The sequence below is a fragment of the Andrographis paniculata genome, unplaced genomic scaffold, assembly GCF_009805555.1.
Source record: "Andrographis paniculata isolate CXL003 unplaced genomic scaffold, ASM980555v1 Contig45END, whole genome shotgun sequence".
Classification (NCBI taxonomy): Eukaryota; Viridiplantae; Streptophyta; class Magnoliopsida; order Lamiales; family Acanthaceae; genus Andrographis; species Andrographis paniculata.
Window position 1 is genome coordinate 3,484,212 of NW_026137579.1, and position 27,490 is coordinate 3,511,701.

A 27,490-nucleotide genomic window follows, 5' to 3' on the forward strand; every position below is an offset into this window, starting at 1 on the left:
TATTATGGGATTTTTGGCTAAATCAAATATGAAATCCTTTGTTTCTTTCGAGTGGGTACAAATACAATGAAACAGTTCTTGATCTTGGATTTGGAATGATCCATCCATTACACACACACACACGATAATTAATAATTACTCATTCACTCACTCAACTCAACACACTGATTGCAAGAATTGAAAAGAAATCAAACACAAGCAGCTTCAGCTTCAGCAGTTTCCAATGGCAGCATTAATCTGTTTGTTGCTGAAATCCCAAAGCTGTTTAGCCAATGCTTGATCCATCGCATACTTGCTCGTTTTTAGCTCGTTGCAGTCGACAAAATATGTCCCCTGGACGCCTTTCAAGCTCGGGTGGAGCGCCGCATAGCACGTCGTCGCGGCGCCCTGATAAGAACAATCAAATTAAATCTCCCAATTGTAATCCAAATTTGTTCAAAGATCAGTTACTAATTAATTTACCTGAGGTACGTTCTTCCATATGATGCAGGTAAAGAACTTGAAAATTTCTGCAGTAAAAAAGGTTAATTGCGTGCAGTGAGGATTTAGATTATAAGACTTTCATCATAATTAAGGCCAAATTTTTTTTTGCTTACTCATCCAAAAACCAGAATATTTGAACAGATTGGTCATTATTAACCCTGGATGAACTGAGTTTGCTGTTATGTTCAATCCCTCAGCCTGCAAATTGTAATAAAAACATCATTGTCCGAATCGAAACAGAACCCCGAATGTTGTTGTATTTTCTTACCTTAAAGCGTCGAGCAAGCTCGTTGGCGTGTAATATGTTGGCTAATTTAGACTGTCCATAAGCTCTCTTGTCGTCATACCTTCATGAATTGAACATCTTCGACGTATTAATTAAAAGGAATTTCATGTGTTTATAACTAGTATATATATATATATATATATATAACCTTTTGCAGTCATTTATCTTTTCAAATGCGATGCCTCCCTTGTAAGTGTAGTTATGAGCTATTGATGATAAATTGACGATTCTGCCCTCGATGCCGGAAGATTTTGACGTGTCCTTCATCTTGTCGAGGAGAAGGTTCGTCAAGTAGAAGTGCCCTGATCATGATCATAAGTAAATTCAAGAAATGCACCTTGAATTAATATAGAGAGTTTATCATTTACAAATGAATACCAAGATGATTTGTAGCGAATTGAATCTCGAAGCCATCTTCAGAGAGCTGGTAAGGACAGAACATGATGCCGGCATTGTTTCTGAGAAATCGAGGTCAGATCAGAAGGAAGAACACTTGATCTTATGATTTTAAGTGAACCAATTCAATATGCATCAAGATATAATTAAGAGTGCAGGAATTATTACATCAAGATGTTAAGTGGAAGGCCAAGAGCAATGAAGCTATCGGCGAAGGCTTTGATCGATTTAAGGGAAGCCAGGTCGAGTTTAACGACATCGACCCGAGCATTCTTGTTGTCCTTAAGAATGATCTGCTTTGCTTCATTCGCAGCATCTATGTTTCTTGCACCTATAACAATGTGCGCATTTCTTAACGCTAAAACCCGGGCAGTCTCCAATCCTATCCCTCTCGCACCTCCTGCAATGTTGATCAAGATGCCCTTTTTCATATGATGATCGAAAAAAGAGTATTAGCTAGAGCAATATATATCATATGGTCCCCCTGTATGTTTCACTATCTTGGCAATTCCTATGGATTTAGGGTCCCCTATTTTATTTTATTTTATTTTGTTTTTTTTCTGTATTTTCTGGAAACAACTTTAGAATAGTATAATTAACTTGCTCCTGCAGAGGCTCCAGTTACTGTAGATCTGAAAACCTTTTTTTTTTTCAATGGTTTTTAATTACCCGGGAGAATTATATTCCATAATTAAATAAAAACTAAAAAATAAATAGTATTTGTTGGGGCTGAGTACCTAACTTTCGGAAGATCTGTTTTGTTTTTCCCTCATTTAGTTCGCTTTTGAAGAATATTATGCATCATTATTAATATTATTATTTATTTTTTTATTTTTTAGTACGTGTGCTTGTGCAGACAGGGGTAAGCCCTATATTAGTATGATATTATTATTACACAATATATATATATATATATAATGCAATAAAATACTAGTAGTAGAGAAGTCGGGAATTTATGGTGCAATGAGATCTGGGCGTTGATCTCTGCAGGGCCCCCGACCGACAAACAACGGCCAGATGTGCCGGCGGCGTGGCAGCCATCCACCCACCCCGGCAGGGTAGAGGGAAGATATAGGCATAGACCAGACCACATAGAATAGAATAGAAGACATAGTCAAGGACAAAATATTGTTATTATTACAGTACTACATATAGATTGCAGAAGAATCCTACTCCACTGCATGTCTGTATAATGCCAGCAGAGCAGAGCAGTTGTGTAGTGTACTTTGTTATTCCAATTCCATAGCTACCGGCCACATGCATTTACTAAACTTAGAAAGAATGACCATATCTAGACACTAGACTAGACTTAGAGTAGGCGGTGCAAGGTACGTGTATCTCTACATATGTAATTCAAAGAAATTATATTTTATTTATATATATATATATTTTTAAATATAGGCATCACCATGCAATGCAGAAATCTAGTTAGAGGACGACGTTACCGGTGATGATGGCAGTGAGATTGGAAGCGTCGATTCCTTGTGTAACTTCTTCTGCAGTGGAACCCGACCCAAACCCGCTCGCCCCAGCCCTTCCTGTCAGGAACCTCAACATGGTGGTGATGACGATGATGATATTAATTAATACTGATGTTGATAGTGATATGATCCCTGCAGCTTTCTAGATCTCTCTCTTCTTCTTCTTCGTCTATTCCTTAATTAGGGTTTTGGATTATCAATTAACAGAAGATGGAAGATAGAGGTTGAGGGTTGGGGAAGGAGATGAGAAAAGAGATGATTAGAAAGTGGGAAGAGCGTGTGGGTATTTATAGAGAGAGAGAGAGAGAAATTGAGTTTGGACGGCAATGTATTGTAAAGGAAAAGGTGAAAGAGTGCATGAAATTAATGTGATGATAATATACGTACAGATACAGTAGATGATCTAGAGTGAATAATGTTATGTATATTAAAGGGAAACAACAAACCAAGAAAGAAAGAAAGCAAGAAAGATCTAATTAGGGGTGGAGCGAGTCAATAAATGCATGCAGAGAAGAGAAAGCTGGGGTGGGGGTGGGGTGGCTTCATCATCATCATCAACTGGTAAGGTAACCCTTTACATCGATCTTAATTAAGACAGATATAGACATCGTGATATTGACAGAGAGAGAGAGAGAGAGGAAGTCCATAGCACTATTTATTTATTATTTATTTTATGGGTTGTATTGATATTGTGTATGGGCTTGTAGTTGTAGCTGGTACATTGTATGTATATGTATATGAATATGAATATGAATGGGGCAATTAATGGTATTGCGAGTGGTCTTAGAGACTTCACCTACTCGTTCACCCAACATTTCCCTTTCTCTTTCCATTTCCATTTCCCTTTCCCTTTCCACCTTGTTTGCATTGCATATATCTACGACTACGATCCATCCATTGACTGTATTTCACTATGCATATGTATATATAATATGGGTAGTGTTGAATGATCGAAATTAGTCCCCTGCCCCTACAAATGATGGATGCATAGACACAGTAATGAATGTATGAATGAAATTCGGGGATTGCAATTAATTAATTAAGTGGACAGGTGGGTGAATCATCTCATCTCATCTCATCTCATATCATATCTTTTATTACCAACTGTATTTAATTTAATTACTTGAAGAAGCATATATACATATGGTGGAGGATCATACCAAATATGGTTCTACCAATAGCAACTACTAACAAGTTCCCTAGATTCTACGCACCTACTGGCTACTGCTTTACTTCTATCCATTCCTTATGCATTTATGCCTACAACACGACACACGTATATCCTACATGTATATATATTCAATTTTGGAAGACAATACTATTCATGGCCATCGCCCATATCAGCTGACTGCATATAATTGATTGTAGCAAAATTTGAAGTTTGACTGGATCCAACTCTCCTCTCCTCTCCTCTCTCTTTAAACATAAATAAATATTAATTTTATTGATCGAGAAAAATGATTAATTAATTAGATCACAGCAACGAGCGTGTTGAACTATAATATAATATAATATAATATAATCCTATGTACAGTAGTAGCATATAATTAATAAATACGGTCCCATCGTATCATATGCGTCTTGTTCGCATCTCATCTGCTTGCCACCTTCATATTCATTATTATAACTGCCCTGCCAATATTGGATAGAATCATGCATAGAATACAATAAAATGTCAACCTCTAATTACTACAATTACCCACATGAAATATATACTAATAATCTTGTACAATATGTGCCTACTGTCAAATTATACTTATGTGCAGATTAATCATAAAGCTTGATTGTTATTATTATTATTTATAAGCTAAGCAAAGAATTTTATTGAATGAGAGATATATAGTTTTATTGGATGATATATCGTGTCTGATTTGATAAGACGAAGTAAAGAAGGATGGGATACAAGGATGGGATAGTATTCATTCATTCATTCATTCATTCATTACCCATGTGTCCTCCTCCCTCCTTGTCTGTTTGTCTGTCATTCTTCTTAGCTAATTCCTGTTTCTGCCTGTCCACTTATGTACATCTATCTATCCATTAATAGTAAGTAATAAATTTATTACATTTACTAATTACTAATTTATCTAATTTGGGATGAAGTGCAATGCAATATTGGCATCAATTGGATGAAGTGAAGAGCAAGAGCAAATTAAATCGCAAGAAGACCGTACATATATTTATCTATATTTATGGCGTGGAGCCCTCCTAGTCGTAAATGGTACCCATCCATCATATTCATATATATCTTCATCTTCGTCTTGGGACGTATTAAAAAATGTGCTAAATATAACCAATGGTCACATCAGATCAGATCAACTATGCGTGCATCTTCTTCCGATAAAAAAGGAAAAAGAGCCTATGCATACATCTTTCTTTATAATTATAATTACTTGTGTTCTATTTTATAAAATTTCAGAATTCTATATTTCAAATAATGAAAAAAGCAGTGCTTATCACAAAATATATTCAAACACTAACAACTTATATATTATTTTTCTTAAGAAATATATCACTTATAATATTTGTTTTTCCTTAGAAAAAATGACATCAACCAAGTATGTATTTTTTACTATTGAAGAAAAAATAATTAAAAATTAAAACGGGAAGACGCAAACTGATGGGCCCATAAATTACGCAACAGTTATGATGTAAAATGGGCCAACTTAGGCCCAAACTCAAAATCGATCCACTTGGTAAATAATGCGGACCGAGCGCACCTCGTGACTCTTTCCACCAAACTCGCCACTAACAATTGTGGCATATGCGAAATGACAAGTTTACCCCTGTATATATTGGTTAGGGACAACCCTTACCTCGCTGTGCGCCAGCGGTTACAATTTACACGCCGCCGACATTCTCAAGCTGTCGCCCATCTGCAGACTGATGAGAAGAATACATCTCAGATGCAGTTCGTGATCTAATCGCAACACCTTCTCCCCCAATTCATTCGGATCCAATCTGATTCCCGATCTCTCCGCGCGTTTTTGACACATGGCGGCCTCGCGTCGGCTCCGTGAGCTCCAATCGCAGCCTGGAAACAAGATCTGCGTCGATTGTTCTCAGAAAAACCCTCAGTGGGCGTCCGTTTCCTACGGAATCTTTATGTGCCTAGAGTGCTCCGGCAAGCACCGTGGTCTTGGCGTCCACATCTCCTTCGTCCGATCCGTGACTATGGATTCGTGGTCCGAGATCCAACTGAAGAAAATGGAGCTCGGAGGCAACGAAAGGTTCAATCAATTCGTTTCTGAGTACGGAATCTCTAAGGAAACTGATATTGTTGTTAAGTACAATACGAAGGCTGCTTCAGTTTATCGCGATCGCATTCAGGCCCTTGCCGAGGGCAAACCCTGGCGCGATCCTCCTGTCGTAAAGGAAGAACTGAAAGCCACTAATGGCACGGGAAATAGTTATAATCGTAGACCACCGCTGAGCGGCGGGGATGGTAGAAATGGCAATTTCGGTAGCAATAGTGGTTGGGATAATTGGGATAACTTCGATGATGGAGGAAATTCCGGAATCAATGCGAACAACAATATCAGGAGAAACAATACTGCGGGGGATCTTAGGAGTTCAGGTAATGGGGGAGTTGCGCCGTCGCGTTCAAAGTCTACCCAGGATATTTATTCACGTGCGGAATTAGAGGCGTCTGCTGCCAATAAGGGCAGCTTCTTTGCGAGGAGGATGGCGGAGAATGAGTCGCGGCCGGAGGGCATTCCGCCTTCTCAAGGTGGCAAGTACGTCGGATTTGGATCGAGTCCAGCACCCGCCCCAAGAAATGATCCTGAGGGCGATGTGCTTTCGGCCGTTACTCAGGTGAGGTAGTTTAAGCTTTTGTAAGCTTTAGGTTGAATTGATTATTTAAATGTTAGGTATTCCTTTGAATTTGTAGGGATTTGGAAGGCTATCCATGGTGGCTGCATCTGCTGCGCAGTCGGCTGCTAATGTTGTTCAAGCTGGAACGAAGGAATTTACGTCCAAGGTCTATATTCGTTCTATTATCCACTGCCTTCATCTAATTGAACTAGTTTTTTCATCTCGTGTAAATAGGCTATTGATTAACTTGATTTAGGCTTTTCATCGTTTTAGATGGAAGTTTTTGGAAGTCTTGAACTTTTGAAATTTTTTGGGAACGTGGGAATTCGATATGATGTTAGGTGATATATATATAGTCTTCAATTGAGTTAGTTGGTATTTGAATTGCGTAAGGAAAGATCTATTACACAAATACAGTGTGAGGTTTCATGGATTTGAAAGTAATAGTTCTATGAATTTCACCAGCCTTTTGAAAATTAGACAAGTGATAGGTGGTTTGATTTTCTGAGATGGCAGATCAAAAGTCTTCTCATGTGTTCTATGTGATGTAGTAATCATCATTTATGGTGGTGGCTGTCTCTGTTCTACTGAATAGGTGTTTTGTATGTAGGCTGCTCCATTTTGTGGTTGTCCTGTGTTTGGACTATCTTAGATTATGCTAATTTTCTGTTTTCAACATTTCACAGTGCATTATACTTGGAAGGAGGAAGTTTCATCTGATTGTGCTCATTTCACGTCATTTATTTAAGCTTACAATTTACCTAGGTTCTTTAATGCTTACCATATTACAGTATATTAGCATGCTAACCAAAACTCGACACTTAACTGCATCAAAATACAAATCAATGCAGATTTAGTTGAAATGGGACTCTTTTTTTTTTTTCTGTTTTCAGGTGAAGGAGGGCGGCTACGATCAAAAGGTGAATGAAACAGTCAGCGTTGTTACAGCAAAGACATCCGAGATCGGACAGAAGACATGGGGCCTCATGAGAGGCGTAATGGCCATAGCATCGCAGAAGGTATCGGAGTACACCAAAGATGATCCTAGCTGGAGGAACAACGGCTGGCAGCAAAACGACAACAGCAACAATGATTACTATCAAGAATTTGGACAAGAGTCTAAAGGATGGAATTCCCCTGAAACCTCGTCCTACCAGCAGTTCTCCAACTCCTGGGACGATTGGGGTTCCAAAGACGACGACAGCAGGAAGCAACCATCCAAGTCGACTACTACAACTTCCAACGGCGATGGTTGGGTTGGCTGGGATGATCCAAAAGATGATCATTCATACCAGATTGCATCTGATGATTCCAAGACTTACAGCAATGGTAAGGCAGATAGTAAATGGACTGGAGGTGGGTTCCTTTGATACGCAGTCCTCAGATCTTCGTTTATCATCCCTGTTTCTTGAAAATTGATGGAGATCCTCGTTGAACTGCATCACTACTGCAATGTTCTTGTCTGGCCTGCCTGGCTGCGTGTGCAAAATTTGACGATAATTGATGTAAAATTGCATTTATTGTGACTGCAAGAATTGCTCCGGACAATGGAGATGCTCTTTGTGGTGTTATCTGAACTCGTTATATCTCTACTATAGTTCACAGGATGGGATTATTGTCAACCAATCACTGCCCAAGCTCCAATTCGTTAGTTTTTTTTTTCCAAATTTTTTATAATAACGTGTGATGCATTTTTGAAAAAAATAAAATAAATACTAATATATTATTTTTTAAAATAAATTATCAATTGATTAATAATACCAAAATTATCAAATCTTCAATACATTTGATGGTAATTCATTTGTATGCTATTCTTTTGTAATATAATTAGATATAAAATTTTCAAATACATTTGATGGTAATTAATTTGTATGCTATTCTTTTGTAATATAATCAGATATAGTAAATGAATATATGGTTTGTTTAAATAAAAAAATTCGAAAAAAAAATAAAAAATAAATATACCCATAATGATTTTCTTTTTTTTTTTTCTTTTTTTTTGAAGGATGAGAAAAAGACAAGGTTTATTTTGCCGCTTTACGTACCCCTCGCTACCTCTAAAATTTCAACTTCTCACCAAAAAACATTCCCCCCATTGCCAAACACTGAAAAACCACAATCCGCGCCACAATCCAATCAAGCCAATATCGGCCGTTGATTTACTTCTTATCAACGGATAGAAATAAACCAACAAACAAATGCGGATCGCCATTTTAAGCCGTCGATTCACATCATCAAATCCAACGGACCTCGATCACTTCCACCTTCCCAAGCTCTCTATATTACTCCATCTTCGGTATCCCAAACTTCAAAATCATCTGCAGAAAAGTTGAATCGACGAAGAAGCCAAACGCAGAGGCAAAAATATGTCAGGGCGCGGCAAAGGTGGCAAGGGTTTAGGTAAGGGCGGAGCTAAGCGCCACCGTAAAGTGCTTAGGGACAACATTCAGGGAATCACTAAGCCGGCGATTCGCCGTCTAGCTCGTAGAGGCGGAGTCAAGCGTATCAGCGGTCTGATCTACGAGGAGACCCGCGGTGTTCTCAAGATATTCCTCGAGAACGTCATACGTGACGCCGTGACCTACACGGAGCATGCTCGCCGGAAAACTGTCACCGCCATGGACGTGGTCTATGCCCTAAAGAGACAGGGACGCACTCTCTACGGTTTTGGTGGATAATTGGAATTAGGAACTACTTACGTGTAAATTTGTGTTTTCAGTAGTTTTTTATGGCTTATTGAATGGATATTGATTGTTCCAATTAGCTATTCAGCGTTTTGAACGGCTGTAGCTTTAAGTTGTTGGATTTATCTTAAATCTAATGTTTCTGTTGGGTTCAAGCAAGATATTTTGGAATTTGGATTTAAGTTCGTTTTTGTGCAAGCCAATCTTCTCGTTGACTATAGTTTGCACATTCTGGTTTGTTTCCAATGGTCTCTCCTTGTTTACTTTCCCGTTTTAGTTTGTCTGATAAAGTACTACAGCATCGGGTTTTAGGTTTGGAGATCACAAAACTGATACAAAAATTTTTAAGTACCTGGATGGAATAAAGTTCTAAGCTTTTGTTTGTGACCGTGTCCGAGGAAGAAATATGGGTTGAGAAGTTCTTGCCTCCTGTCTTCTTCTACCTTCGCTGCTGACGCCGATAGTGCCTGCACCATTACAATTGCTCCTTTTGTTACCAATTTGTGTGTTCAATTAACGTAACCACCCCTTGTTAAAGAAACAAGGATCAATATATAATCCGATTGTATATATAATATACCTGTGTTTTGGGTTGTTTTGTTACCATCATGTTTGGAAATAGACGGCCCATTCTCCTTCCCTTCCCGAGCTGATGCAGAACGAGTAATTCTTCTGCAACTGTTATTTTCATGAGTGTCAACTTTCGGAATCAGTACATTTTCAGCAGTGTCGGTGAGATCCATTTCTTGATCACCCCTAAATGGTGAAGAAACTGTCTTTTTAGCATCTGAGAAACAGCTTTGCGGACGTATGGAATTCGATGGGGGAATGCCAAACTTGGTTTCCGCATTGTCTTCAGCACTTGGATTCAGTTCCTTGTGGTCATTTGAGCAAGTAAGCTTATGTGATTTGGGAGGTGGTCTCAACTGTACGTTGGTAGATTTAGATTCCTGAATTGCAGCTTCTCTTTGAACTTGTGACCGAGTAACCCTCTTTTCTGAAGGCTGCTGAATTGTCGATTTTTCTGTGTTCTTCCTCTTCTTTCCAATTCCATTACCCTGTGCTCCAGGAGATGCATTTGAAACTTTAATTTCTGGAGGACTTGATGGGAAGAGTGTCTTCGCAATGCTCTCAAGCTTTTTGCTCCTGCTTCCTGATGTAGCTGATGCTTTTCGTGAAATATTAGCATCTGTTTCTGATGAGAAAACTGACGCAGATCTGTAGAGGTCTCTTTTATCCGTAGTAGTATTGCTAGAATCAGAATGCTCCCCATTTTGAGTGAAACTGGATCTTAATAAAGCAAGAGCTGCACGAGCAGCAAGAGGACTGAGCGGCGATCTTCCTTCCTTCCATTGATCTTGGTTTAGTAAAACAAAATCCGAGGAATCTTCTTGTTTTCTCTCCAGGGATTGTCTCTTCTCAGTGCCCATGTACTGGTCTTTCAATGATGCACCATATGCAAAAATGTGGGATTCCTCATCAAGATCACCTGCACAGGGGAGCTTTAAGAAATCAGTGATGCAGTTATATCAATACATCCTGAAATTATCAATCCAACTATCACTGTTTTCTTTCCTCATTGCATAAAGGTGTTGACGATGATTCTTGATCAAATTTCACTAGCTGTTGACAGCATAACTATTGATAGAAGAAATACAATCATGCAATGAAGGTAAACAATGACAAGAAAAATGGATTGATCATGTCACCTTTTAATCCAAAAGCTAAGTTATTAGAGAGTTTCTTCTCTAGACCATCTGATGATTTATTTATATCTTCGATTTGTTTCTCCAGCAGCATACTAATATCAACTTCCAATTTCATATTGTCAAAACTGAACAGAAATGGTGATCTCGTAAAACCATTGGAGGATTCCAGATTGCTGAAGAATGTAGAAATAGTTGGGTGGAGAACTATGTTTTTGGTAGACAATTTCCTGACTGCACTGGCTGGAACAGTCGTTGCTTTCTCTTCAATGGCTTGGTTAAGCCATTTCATTTTGAACGAACATCTGCAGTTGATCCTCTTTGAGTGTCTTAGACGAATTGCCTGTTAATGTAGCAGTAATGATCGGAAAATCTATATTGCAATGAATCATATATGCTGTAACATTTCATATATCAGGTTTTCATTTGATCAAAATTTCAGCATGCAGATTCCATACTAAAATCATACTATAAGATATCACAAAATTTATCTATGGATAGACAGAAACTACAATGTCATAGCAGTAGCAGAATTGCAAAATTGGTCTAATAAACCTTAGTTAGAGCAAAAGTTAAATGTAAGGATGCCACTTTCTTTCAAACACCATGGGCATATTCACCTCCAGCATGTGGCAATAACATAACATTAACTGGCAAAAGATCATTATTTAGGCAGTTTATGTACCTCTTCCACCAGGGCATCATGGAAGTCTCCCTTAACCCGGGAATTTCGTGTGGCAAGCACACGATCCCCTTTTTGGAGCAAAGTGCAGTCATCACCTTGTAATGGAGTCGAACGAACACGGATACATGCAATTACTCCATCTTTGTCGGAGATCATTTCTTCCAAATTGTTGTCCTCATATTGCACAAGAAGACCCAATCCACTAGAGCTACAAGGACATCAATTTCGATTACACTTGTTTGCACTAAAAAAGCAACAGATGTTATTGTCTTGTGTAAGCACAAAGATTATTTTCAGAGTCCATGCTCAAAGTCGATAAGGCATCCAAAATTCAGCTAAACACAAATCACTAAAAGCTCTTTCAGTTATCCATGAATTAACACGTCAACATAAGCTTTTCCCCATTCAAGCAATAACCTCAGCTTCCATTTAGCATTGGCAAGTTAAAAGAACAAAACATTATCAAGATCAAAACTAGGGAGACATTCTTTTTATTTTCCTCTATTTTTTATACCCAAACATTTCATCTAATACTATTTTCACATAAAAAAATTATATATTAAAACAAACGAATATAAACACAAAATAACACACATGTTCACACCAGTAAGCCGAAACATGGTTGACGTCTTCATATAATCATGGTTGTAAGAACTATTGATACGCATTAACTTCAGCTATTCAAATTGCAACAAACAATGCAAATGGTTGTTTATCTTAAGCTGCTATAGACTATAGAGAGACACGATATTCATAAATATACAAATGCAACTCGTCCTTATGCAGCAATATTCATATTTGCCAAAATTACACATCCACCACATCATGAAAGCAGACAGAAGCATCACATCCTTTGGGATACTCCACGGGAAACTCATTCGAATACATTCGAAACAATCAATTTGAGTTTGCAAATGTGTATATCATTCCAGAAGTGAAACACACCTCCAAAAGCTTGTCACAGGGACTGAGGTTGACCATCATTGTAATTTGTAAGCAACAACAATAAAACACAGAGTAGGTACTAAGATTTATAGCATCATAAAGCGAAAAAGGGTAGAACCGACCAAAGCGAGACCTGGCAAGGATGCCAAGAGATAGTATCCTTGCGCATAGCCTCGAGCTCAACGACGTCATCTTCGCTGCTAGCACTGGCGGTCATTGTTGAACTAGAGAGCACCGACCACCTTCTGTTACCGGAACAATTTTGACCTGCAACGAGACCTCAAAATGGCAAGCGATCAAAAGCAAAATCGAACTAAGCAAAGCATATGGAGTGGATTTCATCATTTTATGGACTCTCACCTTACCTTTAATGGGAAAATTGATCCGAGTAGAGCAGAGCTTCAGTGCTAGAAATTATTAGCTATCGCTTCAATATTTATTTTCGATTAACTGCAATGTCCCAAGACCTTGGTTTGTTTCTCTTATAAAATATTTTTTACACATTTTTATAAAAAAAATTAATATATTATATATATATTAATTATTTTTATATCACCTACATAATTATTTATATTTTTATATAATAAAAATTTCTTCAAAAACACAAAACAAACACAACTAATTTTCCATATTTAAAGGAGAGTTTGTATTGGCACTTACCTTATGGGTTAGTTCAATTAGATTGTTTTTATCAACGATAATATTAGTTATAGGATACTATCTGTATCAAAATGAGAATTTAAGATATTTTTATATTTTTTTAAATAATCAATGAGTTGTTTGTACAGTGTTTTGATTTAAAATTTATTTACATGAAATATAAAAAATTATATTATTAATATAAAAATTACTAAAATGATATTTATTTGATAGGACCCGAGTATAAAAAAATGAGCAAAATAAAAAAGAAAATTCTTATAAATACTAAAAAATAAAAAAAAATAAATTTTGAATAACTAAAAAAATAAAATAAATTTGAATGTTAGAGAAATAATATTTTATATTAAAAATATAATATATATTAAAAATTGTATAAAAAAATAGTGTGCAAACAAGCATAAAAAGAAAACAAAATATTTTTATGACAAGTTTTAAAAAATAAAAATATATTTGAACGAATATATAATTTATTAATAATTTACTTAACTTTTATACTATTTTTATATTTATATATTATTTAAAAATTTTAATATATCCAAAACCAAATGATATTATTATCCCAAATATAAAGATTACTTATTATCTGGTAATTATTTATTTAGTCTACAACTACAAAAAAATCAAATTGAATTCTAGAACTTTCTACGTTGTTCCAGATAACGTAATATAAATATATAAAAATATTTTAAAGTTTTATCATTTATTTCAAAGAATTTCTTAAATTTATTTTGTTTTCTATTAATAATGAAATATTTTAAAGAAAATTATATTTTTTAATTTTTTTCTTTTTATTTTAATTTTAAAAATTAAGTAATTAGAAAAAAATTGTTAGAGAATCGATTAAAAAAATTCTTGTCCATGTGAATCTAATAAAAATAAAAATAATAATGGTATAAGGCGAGTGAAGCGCTATTGATGTAACAAATTACGAGAAAAAAGGTCAGGTTCCAGAATGTTCTTTTTAAAATAAAAATAGGAAAAGACGTATCCCACAAAAAATAAAAAGGAAAAAGTGAAAATGCCCCTGCAAGCAAACTCGCATTAACCAATCAAACCCCAGATACTTTTCAACACCCAATCGGACGGCTGTCATATCATCTGGGATTTGATTTGGAAGCTTCTGGAACGCAAAAACCGACGCTACCCTCTGTGTTATAAATAATCCTCTTTCATTTGAAAACTCTCATCAGTGATTTCTATACTTCAGATTCAATTTTGCAGCCAATTCATTTCTATTAGTGCCAATCTAGATTTTGTGGTTGGAAAGCTATGGCAGGAAAGGGTGAAGGTCCGGCCATCGGAATTGATCTCGGGACGACGTACTCGTGCGTCGGAGTCTGGCAACATGATCGCGTCGAAATTATTGCCAACGACCAAGGTAATAGAACGACGCCGTCGTATGTTGCCTTCACGGACACCGAGAGGCTTATTGGTGATGCCGCTAAGAATCAGGTTGCGATGAACCCGACGAACACCGTATTTGGTAAGATCTGTGTTTCGCTTGAATTTTGATTAGAACTGAGGTTTCGTATCTGATCTATACATGAATTGTCAGTTTTTTTTATACCTCCTATGACTAAAATACTGCCTGTCAGGTTTTCATCTTTTCAAATTATTATTATATATGTGTTTAGCCTGTTTGCCCGATCTCATTTTCCTGAAGCTGTCAGTTTAATCGCTCGCACACGACTAACGTGCCTAGATCTGTTCTGAGCGGAGAATATAATAGATTTGGTGCGTCCAGTTACTGATTTGCAATTTAGTTTGTTGCAATTTCAGTACCCATACAAACGCTAATTGTGATCTTTCTCGGTCTGGCGAATTGACGAAGTTAACAGATCTAATCGCTCACTTTTGCGTGATGAATATATTTAAAAAACTTTAGAGTGTACTTTTGTAATCGCCGACAGTTTTATTGCACGTATCAATCTATAGTTGATAATGTCTATTTTTATATTCATACGATATGTTCTATTTATAGGCTCCTATTAAGAACTTTATAAATGTATCGATCTGAATATTGACATTATATTTGTAACGGACGGTTTAAAGTTGTTGTTTTCCACTGATTCTGTTGGTTTGCTGCTTCCTTGCGACTGTGCTTCATCGGCGACTCTTAAATTCTGATGAAGAGGTTTTCATGTTTTCTTTTCTGTTGCAGATGCTAAGAGGTTAATTGGAAGGAGATTTTCCGATGCCTCGGTGCAGAGTGATACTAAACTGTGGCCATTCAAGGTCATTCCTGGACCTGGTGACAAACCGATGATTGTTGTAAACTACAAGGGAGAAGACAAACAGTTTTCAGCTGAGGAGATCTCTTCAATGGTTTTGATGAAGATGAAGGAAATTGCAGAGGCCTACCTTGGTTCAACAGTAAAGAACGCCGTCGTCACTGTACCAGCTTACTTCAATGATTCTCAGCGTCAAGCAACTAAGGATGCTGGTGTCATTTCTGGTCTCAATGTGATGCGCATCATCAACGAGCCTACGGCTGCCGCAATTGCTTATGGTCTTGACAAGAAAGCTACCAGTGTGGGTGAGAAGAATGTCTTGATTTTTGATCTTGGTGGAGGTACTTTTGATGTTTCTCTTTTGACGATCGAAGAGGGTATATTTGAAGTGAAGGCCACTGCCGGTGACACTCATCTTGGAGGTGAGGATTTCGATAACAGAATGGTGAACCATTTTGTTCAGGAATTCAAGAGGAAGAACAAGAAAGACATCAGCGGCAACCCGAGGGCGTTGAGGAGGCTGAGAACTGCTTGTGAGAGGGCAAAAAGGACTCTGTCATCGACTGCCCAAACGACAATTGAGATAGACTCTCTCTACGAGGGCATTGATTTTTACTCCACCATCACCCGTGCCAGATTCGAGGAGCTTAACATGGATCTGTTCAGGAAATGCATGGAGCCCGTCGAGAAGTGTTTGAGGGATGCCAAGATGGATAAAAGCACTGTCCACGATGTTGTCCTTGTTGGCGGCTCGACTAGGATTCCCAAGGTCCAGCAACTATTGCAGGACTTCTTTAATGGGAAGGAGCTTTGCAAGAGCATTAACCCTGATGAGGCAGTTGCATACGGTGCTGCGGTGCAGGCTGCCATTCTTAGCGGCGAGGGTAATGAGAAGGTCCAGGACCTCTTGCTCCTCGATGTCACCCCCCTGTCTCTTGGCTTGGAAACCGCCGGAGGTGTCATGACTGTGCTCATTCCCAGGAACACAACTATCCCGACCAAGAAGGAGCAGGTCTTCTCTACTTATTCGGACAATCAGCCTGGTGTGTTGATCCAGGTCTATGAAGGAGAAAGAACAAGAACCAGAGACAACAATTTGCTCGGAAAATTCGAGCTTTCCGGCATACCGCCAGCCCCCAGGGGAGTTCCGCAGATCACAGTGTGCTTTGACATTGATGCGAATGGTATTCTGAATGTGTCGGCTGAGGACAAGACGACAGGGCAGAAGAACAAGATCACAATCACCAATGACAAGGGGAGGCTCTCCAAGGAGGAGATTGAGAAGATGGTGCAGGAAGCGGAGAAGTACAAGTCGGAAGACGAGGAGCACAAGAAGAAGATTGAAGCCAAGAATGCATTGGAGAACTACGCGTACAACATGAGGAACACAGTGAAGGATGAGAAGATTGCCTCAAAGCTGTCGGCGGATGACAAGAAGAAGATCGAGGATGCCATCGAGTCGTCCATCCAATGGCTGGATGGAAACCAGCTTGCTGAGGCGGATGAATTCGAAGACAAGATGAAGGAATTGGAGAGCATCTGTAACCCCATCATTGCCAAGATGTACCAGGGAGCTGGAGGGGATGTGCCCATGGACGACGATGGCCCTGCTCCCAGTGGTGGTGGAGCAGGTGCCGGAGCGGGAGCTGGAGCTGGCCCCAAGATTGAGGAGGTCGACTAAGCACATTAAACATGTTTGCTTTTTTGCTAATATTGTTTACTATTTATTTTGGTCAAACGTTTGTCTCTCCTTTATTAGTCGTCCAAGTCTGAACTTGGTGAAATTATTATGAAGATCTTTATCTGGTTTGGTTCGTAATTTGGTTTCATAAGTTGAGGTGAAGAGGAAGGTGTGATGTGATATTGATTGAAAATCATGCACTTTTTCTCAAAATCCATCCAACTAAGCTTAAGTTAAGATGGTGCTCAATTATTAAAGGTTGACATAAGTGAGTATCGGCTGTGCTTATAAGTGGACAGATAAGTGGGTTGCGTCGTCGTGTCACGTGGGTTGTTTCGACCGAAAGAAAGAAAGAAAAAGAAAAGCACTAACGTACTTATAAATGCACCAACAGTTGATGAGTCAAGCAGGCGGCCTTCCCTCTTCCCTCTTCCCTTGACTTGCGTAATCCCTTATCTCATCAATTTGGCACTTTCTATCCACTTGCTTCCCCAACTCCACAATAAACCGCAGCCTAACAGCTTTCAGGATAGTTGATTGTATATAAATTGACTCATTCCAGCCCAAGGGTTTTAGTTTAGAGGTAAGTAGTGTGTGAATTAGGTTTGGAACGAGAATAATACTACAATTTTAAATTAAAATTATTATTCTATCGGATATAAATAAAACATTGATATTTCATTTTTCTATTTCACATTACTGATTCATTCCTTTATATAATGTGACTCTAAATCAATCAATAAGCCATACATTTAATATACATGTTCAAAATCCGCCCCTTCTCCTCCCTTGTTACACAAATGTCAACTCGACTGTGTATGATGCCCATACTTATTATTTTCCCTTTGAAATTTCCAATAATTAAAAATATTAATAACACACAGAAATTCAAATGAATAAAAAACACATCTGCTTTTTGAAAACATCACCCACCAATACCATAAAAAATTACCTAGTTAAACGTAAACCAAGAAACCTTCAATACTCAATACCCATCAAACAACTTAATAGAGAGGGGTGTATATGGATAGTCATTCATAAATAAAGGGGACTAGTCTCCCGATAATAATTCAAATACATGAAGAGTAACTTCCACAAAATTAGGACACCACAAGCACAAGGCTTAGACGATGATTAACTTTCATAGTTCAACCCCATTTTGCACCTCATCTTTTACTAACCAACCCTTTTCAGGACAACATAAAATCATTCACCCCATGGTGAGGACGGAGACAAACTCGAACTTCATGCTCCTCCGGTCCTTGTGGGAGCTTCGGCACTAAGATTTCAAGAACGCTTCCTGGCCCATCGTAATACGCCTCTATATTGGCCTCTTCAGGGATCCGGGTGGCAAGAGGAATTTCACGGACAAATTCACCTGGCGGGCAATGCTCTGAAGACACATCTGTCAGCTTGAACGTTCGGTTCTGCCTTATGATGAACGGCGCACGGGAAGTGCTCGTACAAGAAACTTTGATGATCCCATGTGTAGGTGTATTCCTCCAGGTGACTTTAACCCTCTGGAGATCGACAAATGGTAGGGTGACTAGGATCAGGTAACCCTGTTCATCCTCGTAGATTGTCTTGGCAGCTGTGACAGGACCATAAGCATTTCTCAGCACTCCTGTGAATCCATTCAACCAATGTGGCTCATTTGGGTGAGTTTCTAAATCCGGGATTTGGTCGTGAGCACTTGCATCCTCCTCGCTGTTTCCATGGTTGAAAAAATCTTTCTTTCTTTTGTGGCTGACGGGTGAAAGATCGATCACATCGCCATTGCTGTGGTTGCTTGGCTGAGTGGACAAGTTTAGACCAGATCCATTGAGTGACTTCTTTGTGTGGGGATTAGTCTTCACCGGCAAAGCAGGAGGCCTCTCGATTTCAAATTCTGCATTCACCAGATTTCGCCAAGTACCATAATCGCTAGCTTCAGGAGGGATACAGAAGTTCAGATCCCGCCCTGTCAGTTGCATCCATCTTTTCCGATCTTCTTCATCGAGACACCCAAGATGGGGATTTGGAACAACCTCGAGACCATGGACACACTGAGGATTAGAAAGTCCTCGGTAATGCTTCCGCTGCATTCTGTGAGACCGAATGAAGCCTCTGTCTGAGCTGAATGGGAAGGGGCGCTCTCCCTGACGCGAATGCCCGTTCATATAACTACGAAGCTGCATTTTACCGAGAGCATTCTCAGGCCTTTCTTTAAAGACCCACATGTACATATTCTCCATATCATGTTGAACCAAGAATATATCCAGTTGGAGGTCAGATCTATCGAACCCCGAAAGCCCATTACCATCACAAGTAATTTTTGCCTTTGATTTCTCATTCAATACAGGCTTAAAGTAAAAACTAAAGAAGAACCACGCACCCCATATGCTATCTACCCTTTTAGTGCTCTTCTTCCCGGCCTTAGGGACACTAAGGAAATTCTCTCCCTCGTACATCTGAGTCCCCAGACCAACATCAAGAATGTCACAGTGATCGGGGTTCCAAGGCTGAAGAGGAGCTGAAAGAGGAAGGTTTATGTCGGGTGGACCGGATAAAACAAACCCGACCTGGCAATTCATGTCAAGGTCTAATTCACCATGTGTGGAAGAAGCACTTGAATCCATGGACAAGAGGGTTGAAGGTTGATGATGATTGTCCATTGACAAAGTTGTGACAAGTGTATCCCCCATCTCAAAACACTCTCACCTCTTTCTCTCTCAACCAAACTTAACTATCCCCAGATGTAAGAGACAAAGATTGTAACAATCTTTGTTCAACACTTTCTTATCATCAACTCAATCCCAACTACAAACTCCCACCTCCATCAAGACTCTATACTTGTTCATTTATAATCCAATTTTCCAGAATCCAGACACCAAAGCAAAAACGTATAACTAACTATAAATCTAACAATTAGGCTAAGAGAAACAATGAATCTGAGCCCATCCAATTCATAATTCTATCAATCAGAATCTCGATATGTATGTATAAATCTGTAACTTTCTTCTTCCGGATTTGTTCAATGTAAAAAACCCAAAAGGGAAAAAGAAAATAAAATTAAACTCTCCAGGCAACCGACAATCTTGCTTAATATTACCAATCAATGAAACCAAGGCCCAAGAAAAGTACCAAATCAGAAGGGATCTTAGACGAATACCTTTTGGGATAAGCTTCGACCACAAAAAATCCACGGTATTCCGAAGACGCAACGGATTTGACAATCCTCATCTTATCCCCAGATCTTTGACAGGCGCAACGCGATCCTTTTTCCACACACACACACACAGAGCTTCCAAACCCCTCGACTTTTCCAGCTCTCTAGCAATTCGTTTCGATCCCCACACGCATTATTTGTGTTTTCAACAGTTCCGTACTGAAATGGAGAAAAGCATGGCGACAAAAGGGGGTAAACGTCAAACGCGCTTCTTTCAGGGTTGCATTTAGATTTAGATTAGAACGCAACACTCCGACCCTTTTTCCCAGCGATTTATAAAACAAGCCGAAGGGCAACTTCTTTGGCGGTGCCGAAGGGGGCGGGCGTAGAAGGAGATGGATGGGGAGCCTCCACTGAATAATGGTGGGTTGGAACCATACGGCGTCGTTTTAATCCTTGTTTTGAGTTGGCAAATAGTAATCATAATTATTATTGTTATTATTTTTAAAAAGATTCCTTTTTTAAAAAAAACAAAAATTAATATATATGGTTTTAAATGTTATCTCTTCTGGGAGTTTGTGTCTGAATTTTATTGGCGTATTTTATTTGTTGAGTTAACGAGAGATTGACGTTTAAGTGATGGTTAATAATTGGATACTATGAAGATGAATCAGGACAGTTTATTATAGTCTCCAATTTATTTATTCAATAATAATTATATTCTGATTTAAAAGTCTTTGTAGTTTTTCCCCAAAATATGGCCAATTTTGAAAATTTAGACGAATGGATAAGTTTTAAAAATATTTTGACTAAGTTTGTGGTTAATCGTGGAAATGAAATAGGCACGTTTCAATATTACTATTCGTATAAAATTATTTCTTCTGAATAATGGAAAATAATAGGAAATGGAATTTGGAAGCTATCACAACTTATACGTATACAAAAAAACATATATATGTTGGACTTTGATAGGCTATCATTGTATTAGTATTAAATACGAAATAAGATGTCAACTATCATTGGTCGTAAATGCCAGCGTGGCATTTATGTATGGATAATGGGTCCTACTCGGTATTTTCCAACCTTATTTTAGTGAAAATAAAAAATAAAAAAAATTACTGGGAATTTTTCTCAAATTAAGAAGCACTAATTCATGCACGATGATGATAAAAATAAAATAAAATAAAATAATATTGTGAGGGTTTATTTTCAAAAGAAGAAATGAATACAATATTTAAATTTGTAAAATTCTGGTCATTTTCCATTATAGGCGACTCTAATAAAATTATAAGTAGGAGACGTAAATTAAAGTGCAGTCTTATTAGGATAAACACCCAGCAATAACTGGTAAAAATCAGTGTGCTTTGCCTTTGATAATTGTGGCTGATAGTTAATATTAACTAATAATATTCCAATAAGAGAGTAACATTTAAAGATTAGTTTAATTAAATTCTCCACCTGCTTAATAATAACTGGCATGTTTATTATTTTTATCAAAGCAGAAAAGTGCATGTTCTGGTGCTGCAAAAATGATTTAATTATATTATAAATCAATTGCAAACCTGATTTGATATTTGCTTCCTCAGATACGACCTGACCAGCATGATTGCTATTATTTATTAATTTTATTTGTTTGTTTGATTGATTCCCCAGGGATTGATTGCATCTTCTAGTTAATCCGCACCGTTGATTCATGGTGTGGGATCCCAGAAAATGAACGGTCCACAATGTCCTAGGAATTTTCCTTCCTTCATGCATGCTCTAGATCTAGATTTAATTTATGATATACAATTAATTGCGAAATTTAATTTCTTTGCAAATTGTTTACTTATGGGTCAATTTTTTCTGTTGACAGTGCCCAAAATTATGGTCTATTCACTCCAAAAGAGTGGTTATATTAATTTATCACAAAATAATCATGCCCTAATGGCGTGACACCAACGTATTTGCCTATTGCCAACAAATAAGTACAATTTAGTTAGCAACCCTCACAAACAAATAATAATAATAGTTTTGATATTGTTACCCACAAAATTCTTACTTCTTAGATACATATATATATATAGATGAATAGTGTATGTATTGTGGTGGTCGGGGTGGCAAATATGAGTCCACTATTGATGGGGTTTCTGGGGGTGGTAGGTGGTGCTGTAATAGTCGCAATTTGCCACAGCATAATCGTGTTTTGCAATGACCGGCAGCAACAGCAAAGGCGTCAGAGTAGAAACGCGACTACTACTGTTAATATTATTAACCCAATTCCATTTCCAAGGCGGGAGGGCGGAGAGCGGAACGACGTCGTTGTAATGGATGCCAGGTTGGACCATCCAACGGTCCACGTGAATGCGGTTCAATCCAAGGGCTCAAAGGAAGAAGTGTGCGCTGTCTGCTTAGGGGAGTTCACACAAGGCGAAGGGGTCCGCGTGCTCCGCGATTGCTCCCACATGTTCCACGTGTCATGCATTGATACGTGGCTGGGAATCCACCCCAACTGCCCGCTCTGCCGCGCCACTGCCCGTCCGCCGCCGCCGCCGCCACCACCTGAACTCAGTGCCTATTTGGTGTGACTATATATTTTTTTTAAAATATAATTTCTCTTGAAATTGAGTACATACATACGGATCATGTACAAGTATCATTCAATTCTGATTTTGGGCTGAAAGGTTTGGGCTTTGATTTTGAGGAAGTGTTTATTAGAGAATATAAAGCCCATATAATTTGGGCCAAATATTACCAAATCTGACCCATATTGTAAAGTAATCATACAGTACATTTACGGGTCTAGTCAATAATCGTAAATCGAAGTCGTATGGTCAAAACGATTTGAGGTTTGTACTTGTTTCTTTCCATGTCCGAACACTTGCGTGTTTTATTATCCAATCCATATATAAATATGACTGTACCTTCTGGCACTAAAGATTTAAATTATTCTGACATTAAAAAAAAAAAACATGGAAAGAATTAAAATAGCCAAGAAAACTGAAGAACAAGTTGTAGGCTGTAGAATATTTGATTGCACAAATGTGGTTTAATCGGAGAGGGGATGATGGGATACACGTACATTCGTATCTTTAATTTACTTAAAAAAATAAAATAAAAAATCAATAATTGATCAATCGATCTATAAATTTTATATGTGCATGATGAGGCTCGTGAGTGTTTGATTGATACGTACTCTGATGATCTTGCTAGGTCCCTTTAATTAGGGCATTTTTTTCGTGTCTATAATGGGAAGCATTGGTCTTTGTTGTCATAACTTTCATACTATTTCAAATTGTACATACTGCAGTAACTTAAGCCTCACTTAATTAAGGATCAGAACCCAACGAAACTAACTGTATATATAACTAAATAATAATAGTATAATTTTTTTTTAAAAAAAAAAAAAACTTGAACTTGAAGCAACCAATTTCAGACATCCATCTTATTCCTAGCTAGCTGTGACTGCTGTGCAGTGTGCACCATATATATATATACGTACAGATCATGTGTAAATAATATAATATATATATATATATATAAAGCATACATGCATATAAAAATAAATAAAAATGGGTAGTGCTGAGTGCAGAATAGAATGTAGTGTGGAAGTAGTCCCTCCCTCTGACCCATTTATACAAATTAATTGAAAATTTAAATAAAGGGAGGGAGAGATATGGGGGAATTAAAGAGAAAAGGGGAGGAACCATACGTAGCATAAATCAAGGCTGGGGGCTGCAAAAAGTTACTATTAGTTTACCCACAATATATTATATATATATATATATATGTATATATATAATCATCTCCCCCAACATTCTCCTTTTTTAATTTCCCTGCAGTTTTTCTTATTTCTTTTAATATATATAAATTCATACTTCTACCATATGCTTCTCTAGAATATGCATGCAAATGATTCATTAAAAAAAAAAAAAAAGGAAAAAAAAAGTAATAAGTGAGAATATATATAATATACAATAGTTTAATGTTAATGTAGGTGTCAAACCCTAGCTGCATGTAAATTGAATTAATAATATTCTGTTTGCAGTGGTGCAGCTGGGAACCCACCTCGGCCATTTCAATCATATATATATATATATATTAGATAATATAAAATGATAGGATAATCAAATAATTATGGAAACATGCATAATATATATATGACCACTTTTATTTATTTTAAAATTTCATGGAATTAATGAGAGGAATGCCACCACACAAAGAAGCTTATAGGCTAAGTAATAAAGTGGCACATATATATCTCTCTCTCGAAACCCTAAAAAGCAATAAAACAAAACTAGAGACAGAGTGAAAACAAATTAGTACTTGTGACTTCTGTGAGTGTGTGTCTCTGTGTATCCTCTTCGATACATGCATATGCATATATATATATACATACATATATATCTATATGAGATTGTGTGTATGTGTGCAAATATAAAGCAGCTTGCTTTATTTTAGCTCCTATATTCTCATTCTTCCCTTTAATATTCTTTCTTTCTTCTTTGTTTCTCTCTCTAAGTCTCTCTCTCTCCTTGCCCTAGCTAACCCAGCCCTTGAGAGAGAGGGCAGCAGCTGATGTGATTCTCCACTACCACTATACCCACACCCACACCCACCCCTCCAAAAACCAATTAACCTTTACAAAAGAGAAAGGGGAAGATACATATATCAAGAGCCATGGTGTTTTCTTCCATTCCAGCTTATCTTGATCCTTCCAACTGGCAGCACCAGGTAAGGGTTTTTTCTTATGCAAGCTTCCATGGCTAATTGCATCCCTTCTTTAATTTGTCAAAAAAGTAGAATTTCTAAAGCCAAATATTCTCAATCTTTCTTTTCTCTTCTTCTTTAATTTTTTCTTTTTTTTTTCTTTTACTTAATTTAATTTCGTTTCTTGAATATACCATCGTCTCCGTGTTTTCATTTTCCTGCCTTTTTTTCTTGTTAGCTTTATGATTTATTCACTTATTTATTTTTGTAGCAATCGAATAATAATCAAATCATTGGAAGCAGCGGCGCAAATCCTCTACTCCTGCCGCTTCCCGCTGCCGATCCGCCGCCCCATGGCGCCGCCGCCGCCGCAGGATCGATCCGGCCGGGATCCATGGCCGAGCGAGCTCGTCTTGCTAACATACCCTTGCCTGAACCTGCCCTCAAATGCCCTCGCTGCGATTCCACAAATACTAAATTCTGTTACTTCAATAACTACAGCCTTTCTCAGCCTCGACACTTCTGCAAGACGTGCAGAAGGTATTGGACCAGAGGCGGCGCGTTGAGAAACGTTCCGGTTGGCGGAGGATGCCGGAGGAACAAAAGAAGCAAGTCCACGGCGAGCTCCAAGTCTCCGGCCAGCAGCGACCGCCAAAATAACTCCACCTCTTCCTCCGCCGCCGCCGCCGCTATTTCTTCCAGTAACGCCGCCAACAACATTTTGGGGCTTTCCCCACAGCTGCAGCCTCTGCGCTTCATGTCTCCTTTGAGCCAAATGACAGATACTTTCAACGGCGATAATTTGGTCAATTATAGTGGAATTACAGCTCCGACGGTGGGCCCCGGCACGGCTGAGATGAACTTTCATGGATCTGCAAACTTAATCTCCGGCGGAGGCGTATCTTCTCTTTTTTCCGGCGGAGGCGGGAGCATTGAGCCATGGCGACTGCAGCATCAGATTCAGCAATTCCCTTTCCTCGGCGGCTTGGATCCATCCTCGTCGGGGATTTTCCCATTCCAAGGCGGCGAATCAGGGTTTATCGGCGGCGACGGCAGTCCCCACCACCACCACCAGGTGAGGCCGAAGCTTTCCGGCGGGATGCTGAGTCAGCTGTCGTCATCTGTGAAAATGGAAGAAAACCACCCCGAGCAGCAGCTGAACTTGTCGAGGCAGTTGTTGTTGGGATCATCGTCTGGAAATGAGCAGTGGAACTCAACCACTGCATCGCCATGGACGGATCTTTCCAGCTTCAGCACCTCCTCCAGAAGCAACCCCATGTAGGTCATCAATATCTATATTAATTATCAAGATTTAGCTTAATTAGGTCCTGGAAGAGGGTATCGTGATGGAAGAATATCAATTGGAAGTGATGCGATCAAGTACCGACTCAAACCCTAAAACACATTGGGAAGATGGAACCGATGGATCTATGGTTATGATAAGTGCCCAAAAAACCCTAAAATTGGTTGGTCTGTTCGCCTGCTATTCACTAATTAGTGTTTCGACTCATATGATATATATATATATATGTATCTATGTATTTTCTGGTGTCTGAGAGATGTTTAATTTCTCAGATAATTTCTATGAGAGTGTTATTTCTTTGTAGGTTTTTTACATATGCTTAGCATGGCTTATATATACTTATATATATATATATGTATGCATGTATGTATGTATGTATGTATGATCTGCTGTTGAATGTGTTTCTGGAAGTAATGTTTGAAATCTCCCTAATTAATGTAAGTGAGATTTTGTTAAAATTAAAAAAGATGCAAAATAAATTTGTATTTGGTTGTTCATATTTGCATGGCTCAATGGCTTTCTTACATGATCATTACTGTGTCTGTTATTTGTATGTTTATATGTATAGGATGATCGATTTGATTAAACACATCTTCAATGCTAGCTGTGTATATGAATCATATACTTCCAAATCATTTTATTAATTATTTAGATGTGTATATATATATATATATATATATTGGGAGTTTCTTTCGTTAAGATGCTGAATAGGGTATTAGGGGCTAATGTTGATTAATGAACAAACAATATGTGAAATAAAAATGCAATACGTCACACTAGGCGAACTCATGACCTTACGGTCGCAAGTTCAATCCCTACACCACCAGATCATCCCTTATGGGGCTTATATGTATTTTATTTTTGTTTTATATAATATATACCTTATGGTATTTATTTATAAATAATGTAGTGTCAGGAATGTAATATTATAAGCTGTATTGTACTGATTAAATATAATTAGTATAATAACAACCACTATTGAAGAATACTTGTGTAGATCATGTGACAACAATAATACAATCCGATCAATTTTATTTTATTTTTTTACTAAATTTCTTCCATCAAATAAAAAATGCATATAAAACCCCTCCATGGATCTATTAGACACTTGAAATGCAATAACACTTTCTTCAATGTTTAGATGAAATTCTTCACACATTCAAAGATATATATATATATATATTATATGTGAAACTCCATTTATAATAACATAATTGTACAATTAAATGTCATATATTTCCTGTAGAGTATCCAATGTTGTCCCTCCCTATATATGCAATAGTTTGAAAACTCGAA

The 27,490-nt window shown here is 37.8% G+C and overlaps 8 protein-coding genes across 10 annotated transcripts; 5 read left to right on the plus strand and 3 right to left on the minus strand.

The window, feature by feature from the left end:
- Nucleotides 1-24: 24 nt before the first annotated feature.
- Nucleotides 25-2,967, minus strand: LOC127252273 (short-chain dehydrogenase TIC 32 B, chloroplastic-like). The gene is made up of 8 exons (XM_051276395.1): nucleotides 2,611-2,967; nucleotides 1,334-1,565; nucleotides 1,148-1,227; nucleotides 918-1,071; nucleotides 752-830; nucleotides 597-681; nucleotides 463-509; nucleotides 25-387 (listed from the first exon to the last, which is right to left on the minus strand). Exons 1-8 carry the CDS (start codon nucleotides 2,720-2,722, stop codon nucleotides 211-213), a joined length of 966 nt encoding a protein of 321 aa, XP_051132352.1. The 5' UTR covers nucleotides 2,723-2,967; the 3' UTR covers nucleotides 25-210.
- A 2,512-nt stretch (nucleotides 2,968-5,479) lies between these two features.
- Nucleotides 5,480-8,039, plus strand: LOC127251499 (ADP-ribosylation factor GTPase-activating protein AGD7). Its single transcript, XM_051275220.1, has 3 exons — nucleotides 5,480-6,462; nucleotides 6,539-6,628; nucleotides 7,356-8,039. The coding sequence occupies exons 1-3, from the start codon at nucleotides 5,641-5,643 to the stop codon at nucleotides 7,830-7,832; spliced, it is 1,389 nt and encodes a 462-aa protein (XP_051131177.1). The 5' UTR covers nucleotides 5,480-5,640; the 3' UTR covers nucleotides 7,833-8,039.
- A 435-nt stretch (nucleotides 8,040-8,474) lies between these two features.
- Nucleotides 8,475-12,934, minus strand: LOC127251498 (uncharacterized). Of its 3 annotated transcripts, none has more exons than XM_051275219.1 (6): nucleotides 12,605-12,827; nucleotides 11,538-11,745; nucleotides 10,856-11,195; nucleotides 9,727-10,635; nucleotides 9,499-9,613; nucleotides 8,475-8,780 (listed from the first exon to the last, which is right to left on the minus strand). In XM_051275219.1, the coding sequence occupies exons 1-5, from the start codon at nucleotides 12,697-12,699 to the stop codon at nucleotides 9,516-9,518; spliced, it is 1,650 nt and encodes a 549-aa protein (XP_051131176.1). In that variant the 5' UTR covers nucleotides 12,700-12,827; the 3' UTR covers nucleotides 8,475-8,780; nucleotides 9,499-9,515. The 3 variants fall into 3 exon arrangements, with proteins under 3 accessions (XP_051131176.1, XP_051131174.1, XP_051131175.1); XM_051275217.1 differs by lacking the exon at nucleotides 8,475-8,780 and adding an exon at nucleotides 12,843-12,934 and having other exon boundaries at nucleotides 9,221-9,613; nucleotides 12,605-12,749; XM_051275218.1 differs by lacking the exon at nucleotides 8,475-8,780 and adding an exon at nucleotides 12,848-12,927 and having other exon boundaries at nucleotides 9,221-9,613; nucleotides 12,605-12,749.
- LOC127251501 (histone H4) lies at nucleotides 8,766-9,344 on the plus strand. Its single transcript, XM_051275221.1, has one exon. The coding sequence runs from the start codon at nucleotides 8,829-8,831 to the stop codon at nucleotides 9,138-9,140; it is 312 nt and encodes a 103-aa protein (XP_051131178.1). The 5' UTR covers nucleotides 8,766-8,828; the 3' UTR covers nucleotides 9,141-9,344.
- Nucleotides 12,935-14,320: 1,386 nt separating the features above from the next.
- Nucleotides 14,321-17,192, plus strand: LOC127251995 (heat shock cognate 70 kDa protein 2). Its single transcript, XM_051275987.1, has 2 exons — nucleotides 14,321-14,625; nucleotides 15,304-17,192. Exons 1-2 carry the CDS (start codon nucleotides 14,412-14,414, stop codon nucleotides 17,052-17,054), a joined length of 1,965 nt encoding a protein of 654 aa, XP_051131944.1. The 5' UTR covers nucleotides 14,321-14,411; the 3' UTR covers nucleotides 17,055-17,192.
- An 882-nt stretch (nucleotides 17,193-18,074) lies between these two features.
- On the minus strand, nucleotides 18,075-20,632 carry LOC127251996 (uncharacterized). Its single transcript, XM_051275989.1, has one exon. The coding sequence runs from the start codon at nucleotides 19,736-19,738 to the stop codon at nucleotides 18,245-18,247; it is 1,494 nt and encodes a 497-aa protein (XP_051131946.1). The 5' UTR covers nucleotides 19,739-20,632; the 3' UTR covers nucleotides 18,075-18,244.
- Nucleotides 20,633-22,322: 1,690 nt separating this feature from the next.
- LOC127251576 (E3 ubiquitin-protein ligase EL5-like) lies at nucleotides 22,323-22,769 on the plus strand. The gene has a single exon (XM_051275314.1). The coding sequence runs from the start codon at nucleotides 22,323-22,325 to the stop codon at nucleotides 22,767-22,769; it is 447 nt and encodes a 148-aa protein (XP_051131271.1).
- Nucleotides 22,770-24,540: 1,771 nt separating this feature from the next.
- Nucleotides 24,541-26,497, plus strand: LOC127252223 (dof zinc finger protein DOF2.4). The gene is made up of 2 exons (XM_051276311.1): nucleotides 24,541-24,915; nucleotides 25,163-26,497. The coding sequence occupies exons 1-2, from the start codon at nucleotides 24,862-24,864 to the stop codon at nucleotides 26,171-26,173; spliced, it is 1,065 nt and encodes a 354-aa protein (XP_051132268.1). The 5' UTR covers nucleotides 24,541-24,861; the 3' UTR covers nucleotides 26,174-26,497.
- Nucleotides 26,498-27,490: the final 993 nt, after the last annotated feature.

Excerpts from the sequence above, each read along its gene's own strand:
- LOC127252273 (XM_051276395.1), bottom strand. The coding sequence starts at position 2,722 with ATGTTGAGGTTCCTGACAGGAAGGGCTGGGGCGAGCGGGTTTGGGTCG. Across the intron at positions 1,228-1,333 it reads CTTCCACTTAACATCTTGAT|AAACAATGCCGGCATCATGT; the intron begins GTAATAATTCCT and ends TCGATTTCTCAG. Across the intron at positions 831-917 it reads AAGATAAATGACTGCAAAAG|GTATGACGACAAGAGAGCTT; the intron begins GTTATATATATA and ends CAATTCATGAAG.
- LOC127251499 (XM_051275220.1), top strand. The coding sequence starts at position 5,641 with ATGGCGGCCTCGCGTCGGCTCCGTGAGCTCCAATCGCAGCCTGGAAAC. Across the intron at positions 6,463-6,538 it reads TGCTTTCGGCCGTTACTCAG|GGATTTGGAAGGCTATCCAT; the intron begins GTGAGGTAGTTT and ends TTGAATTTGTAG. Across the intron at positions 6,629-7,355 it reads CGAAGGAATTTACGTCCAAG|GTGAAGGAGGGCGGCTACGA; the intron begins GTCTATATTCGT and ends TTCTGTTTTCAG.
- LOC127251501 (XM_051275221.1), top strand. The coding sequence starts at position 8,829 with ATGTCAGGGCGCGGCAAAGGTGGCAAGGGTTTAGGTAAGGGCGGAGCT.
- LOC127251498 (XM_051275219.1), bottom strand. The coding sequence starts at position 12,699 with ATGACCGCCAGTGCTAGCAGCGAAGATGACGTCGTTGAGCTCGAGGCT. Across the intron at positions 10,636-10,855 it reads CTTAGCTTTTGGATTAAAAG|GTGATCTTGATGAGGAATCC; the intron begins GTGACATGATCA and ends TCCCCTGTGCAG. Across the intron at positions 9,614-9,726 it reads CAAAACAACCCAAAACACAG|GCACTATCGGCGTCAGCAGC; the intron begins GTATATTATATA and ends GTAATGGTGCAG.
- LOC127251995 (XM_051275987.1), top strand. The coding sequence starts at position 14,412 with ATGGCAGGAAAGGGTGAAGGTCCGGCCATCGGAATTGATCTCGGGACG. Across the intron at positions 14,626-15,303 it reads CCCGACGAACACCGTATTTG|ATGCTAAGAGGTTAATTGGA; the intron begins GTAAGATCTGTG and ends TTTCTGTTGCAG.
- LOC127251996 (XM_051275989.1), bottom strand. The coding sequence starts at position 19,738 with ATGGGGGATACACTTGTCACAACTTTGTCAATGGACAATCATCATCAA.
- LOC127251576 (XM_051275314.1), top strand. The coding sequence starts at position 22,323 with ATGGGGTTTCTGGGGGTGGTAGGTGGTGCTGTAATAGTCGCAATTTGC.
- LOC127252223 (XM_051276311.1), top strand. The coding sequence starts at position 24,862 with ATGGTGTTTTCTTCCATTCCAGCTTATCTTGATCCTTCCAACTGGCAG. Across the intron at positions 24,916-25,162 it reads CTTCCAACTGGCAGCACCAG|CAATCGAATAATAATCAAAT; the intron begins GTAAGGGTTTTT and ends TTATTTTTGTAG.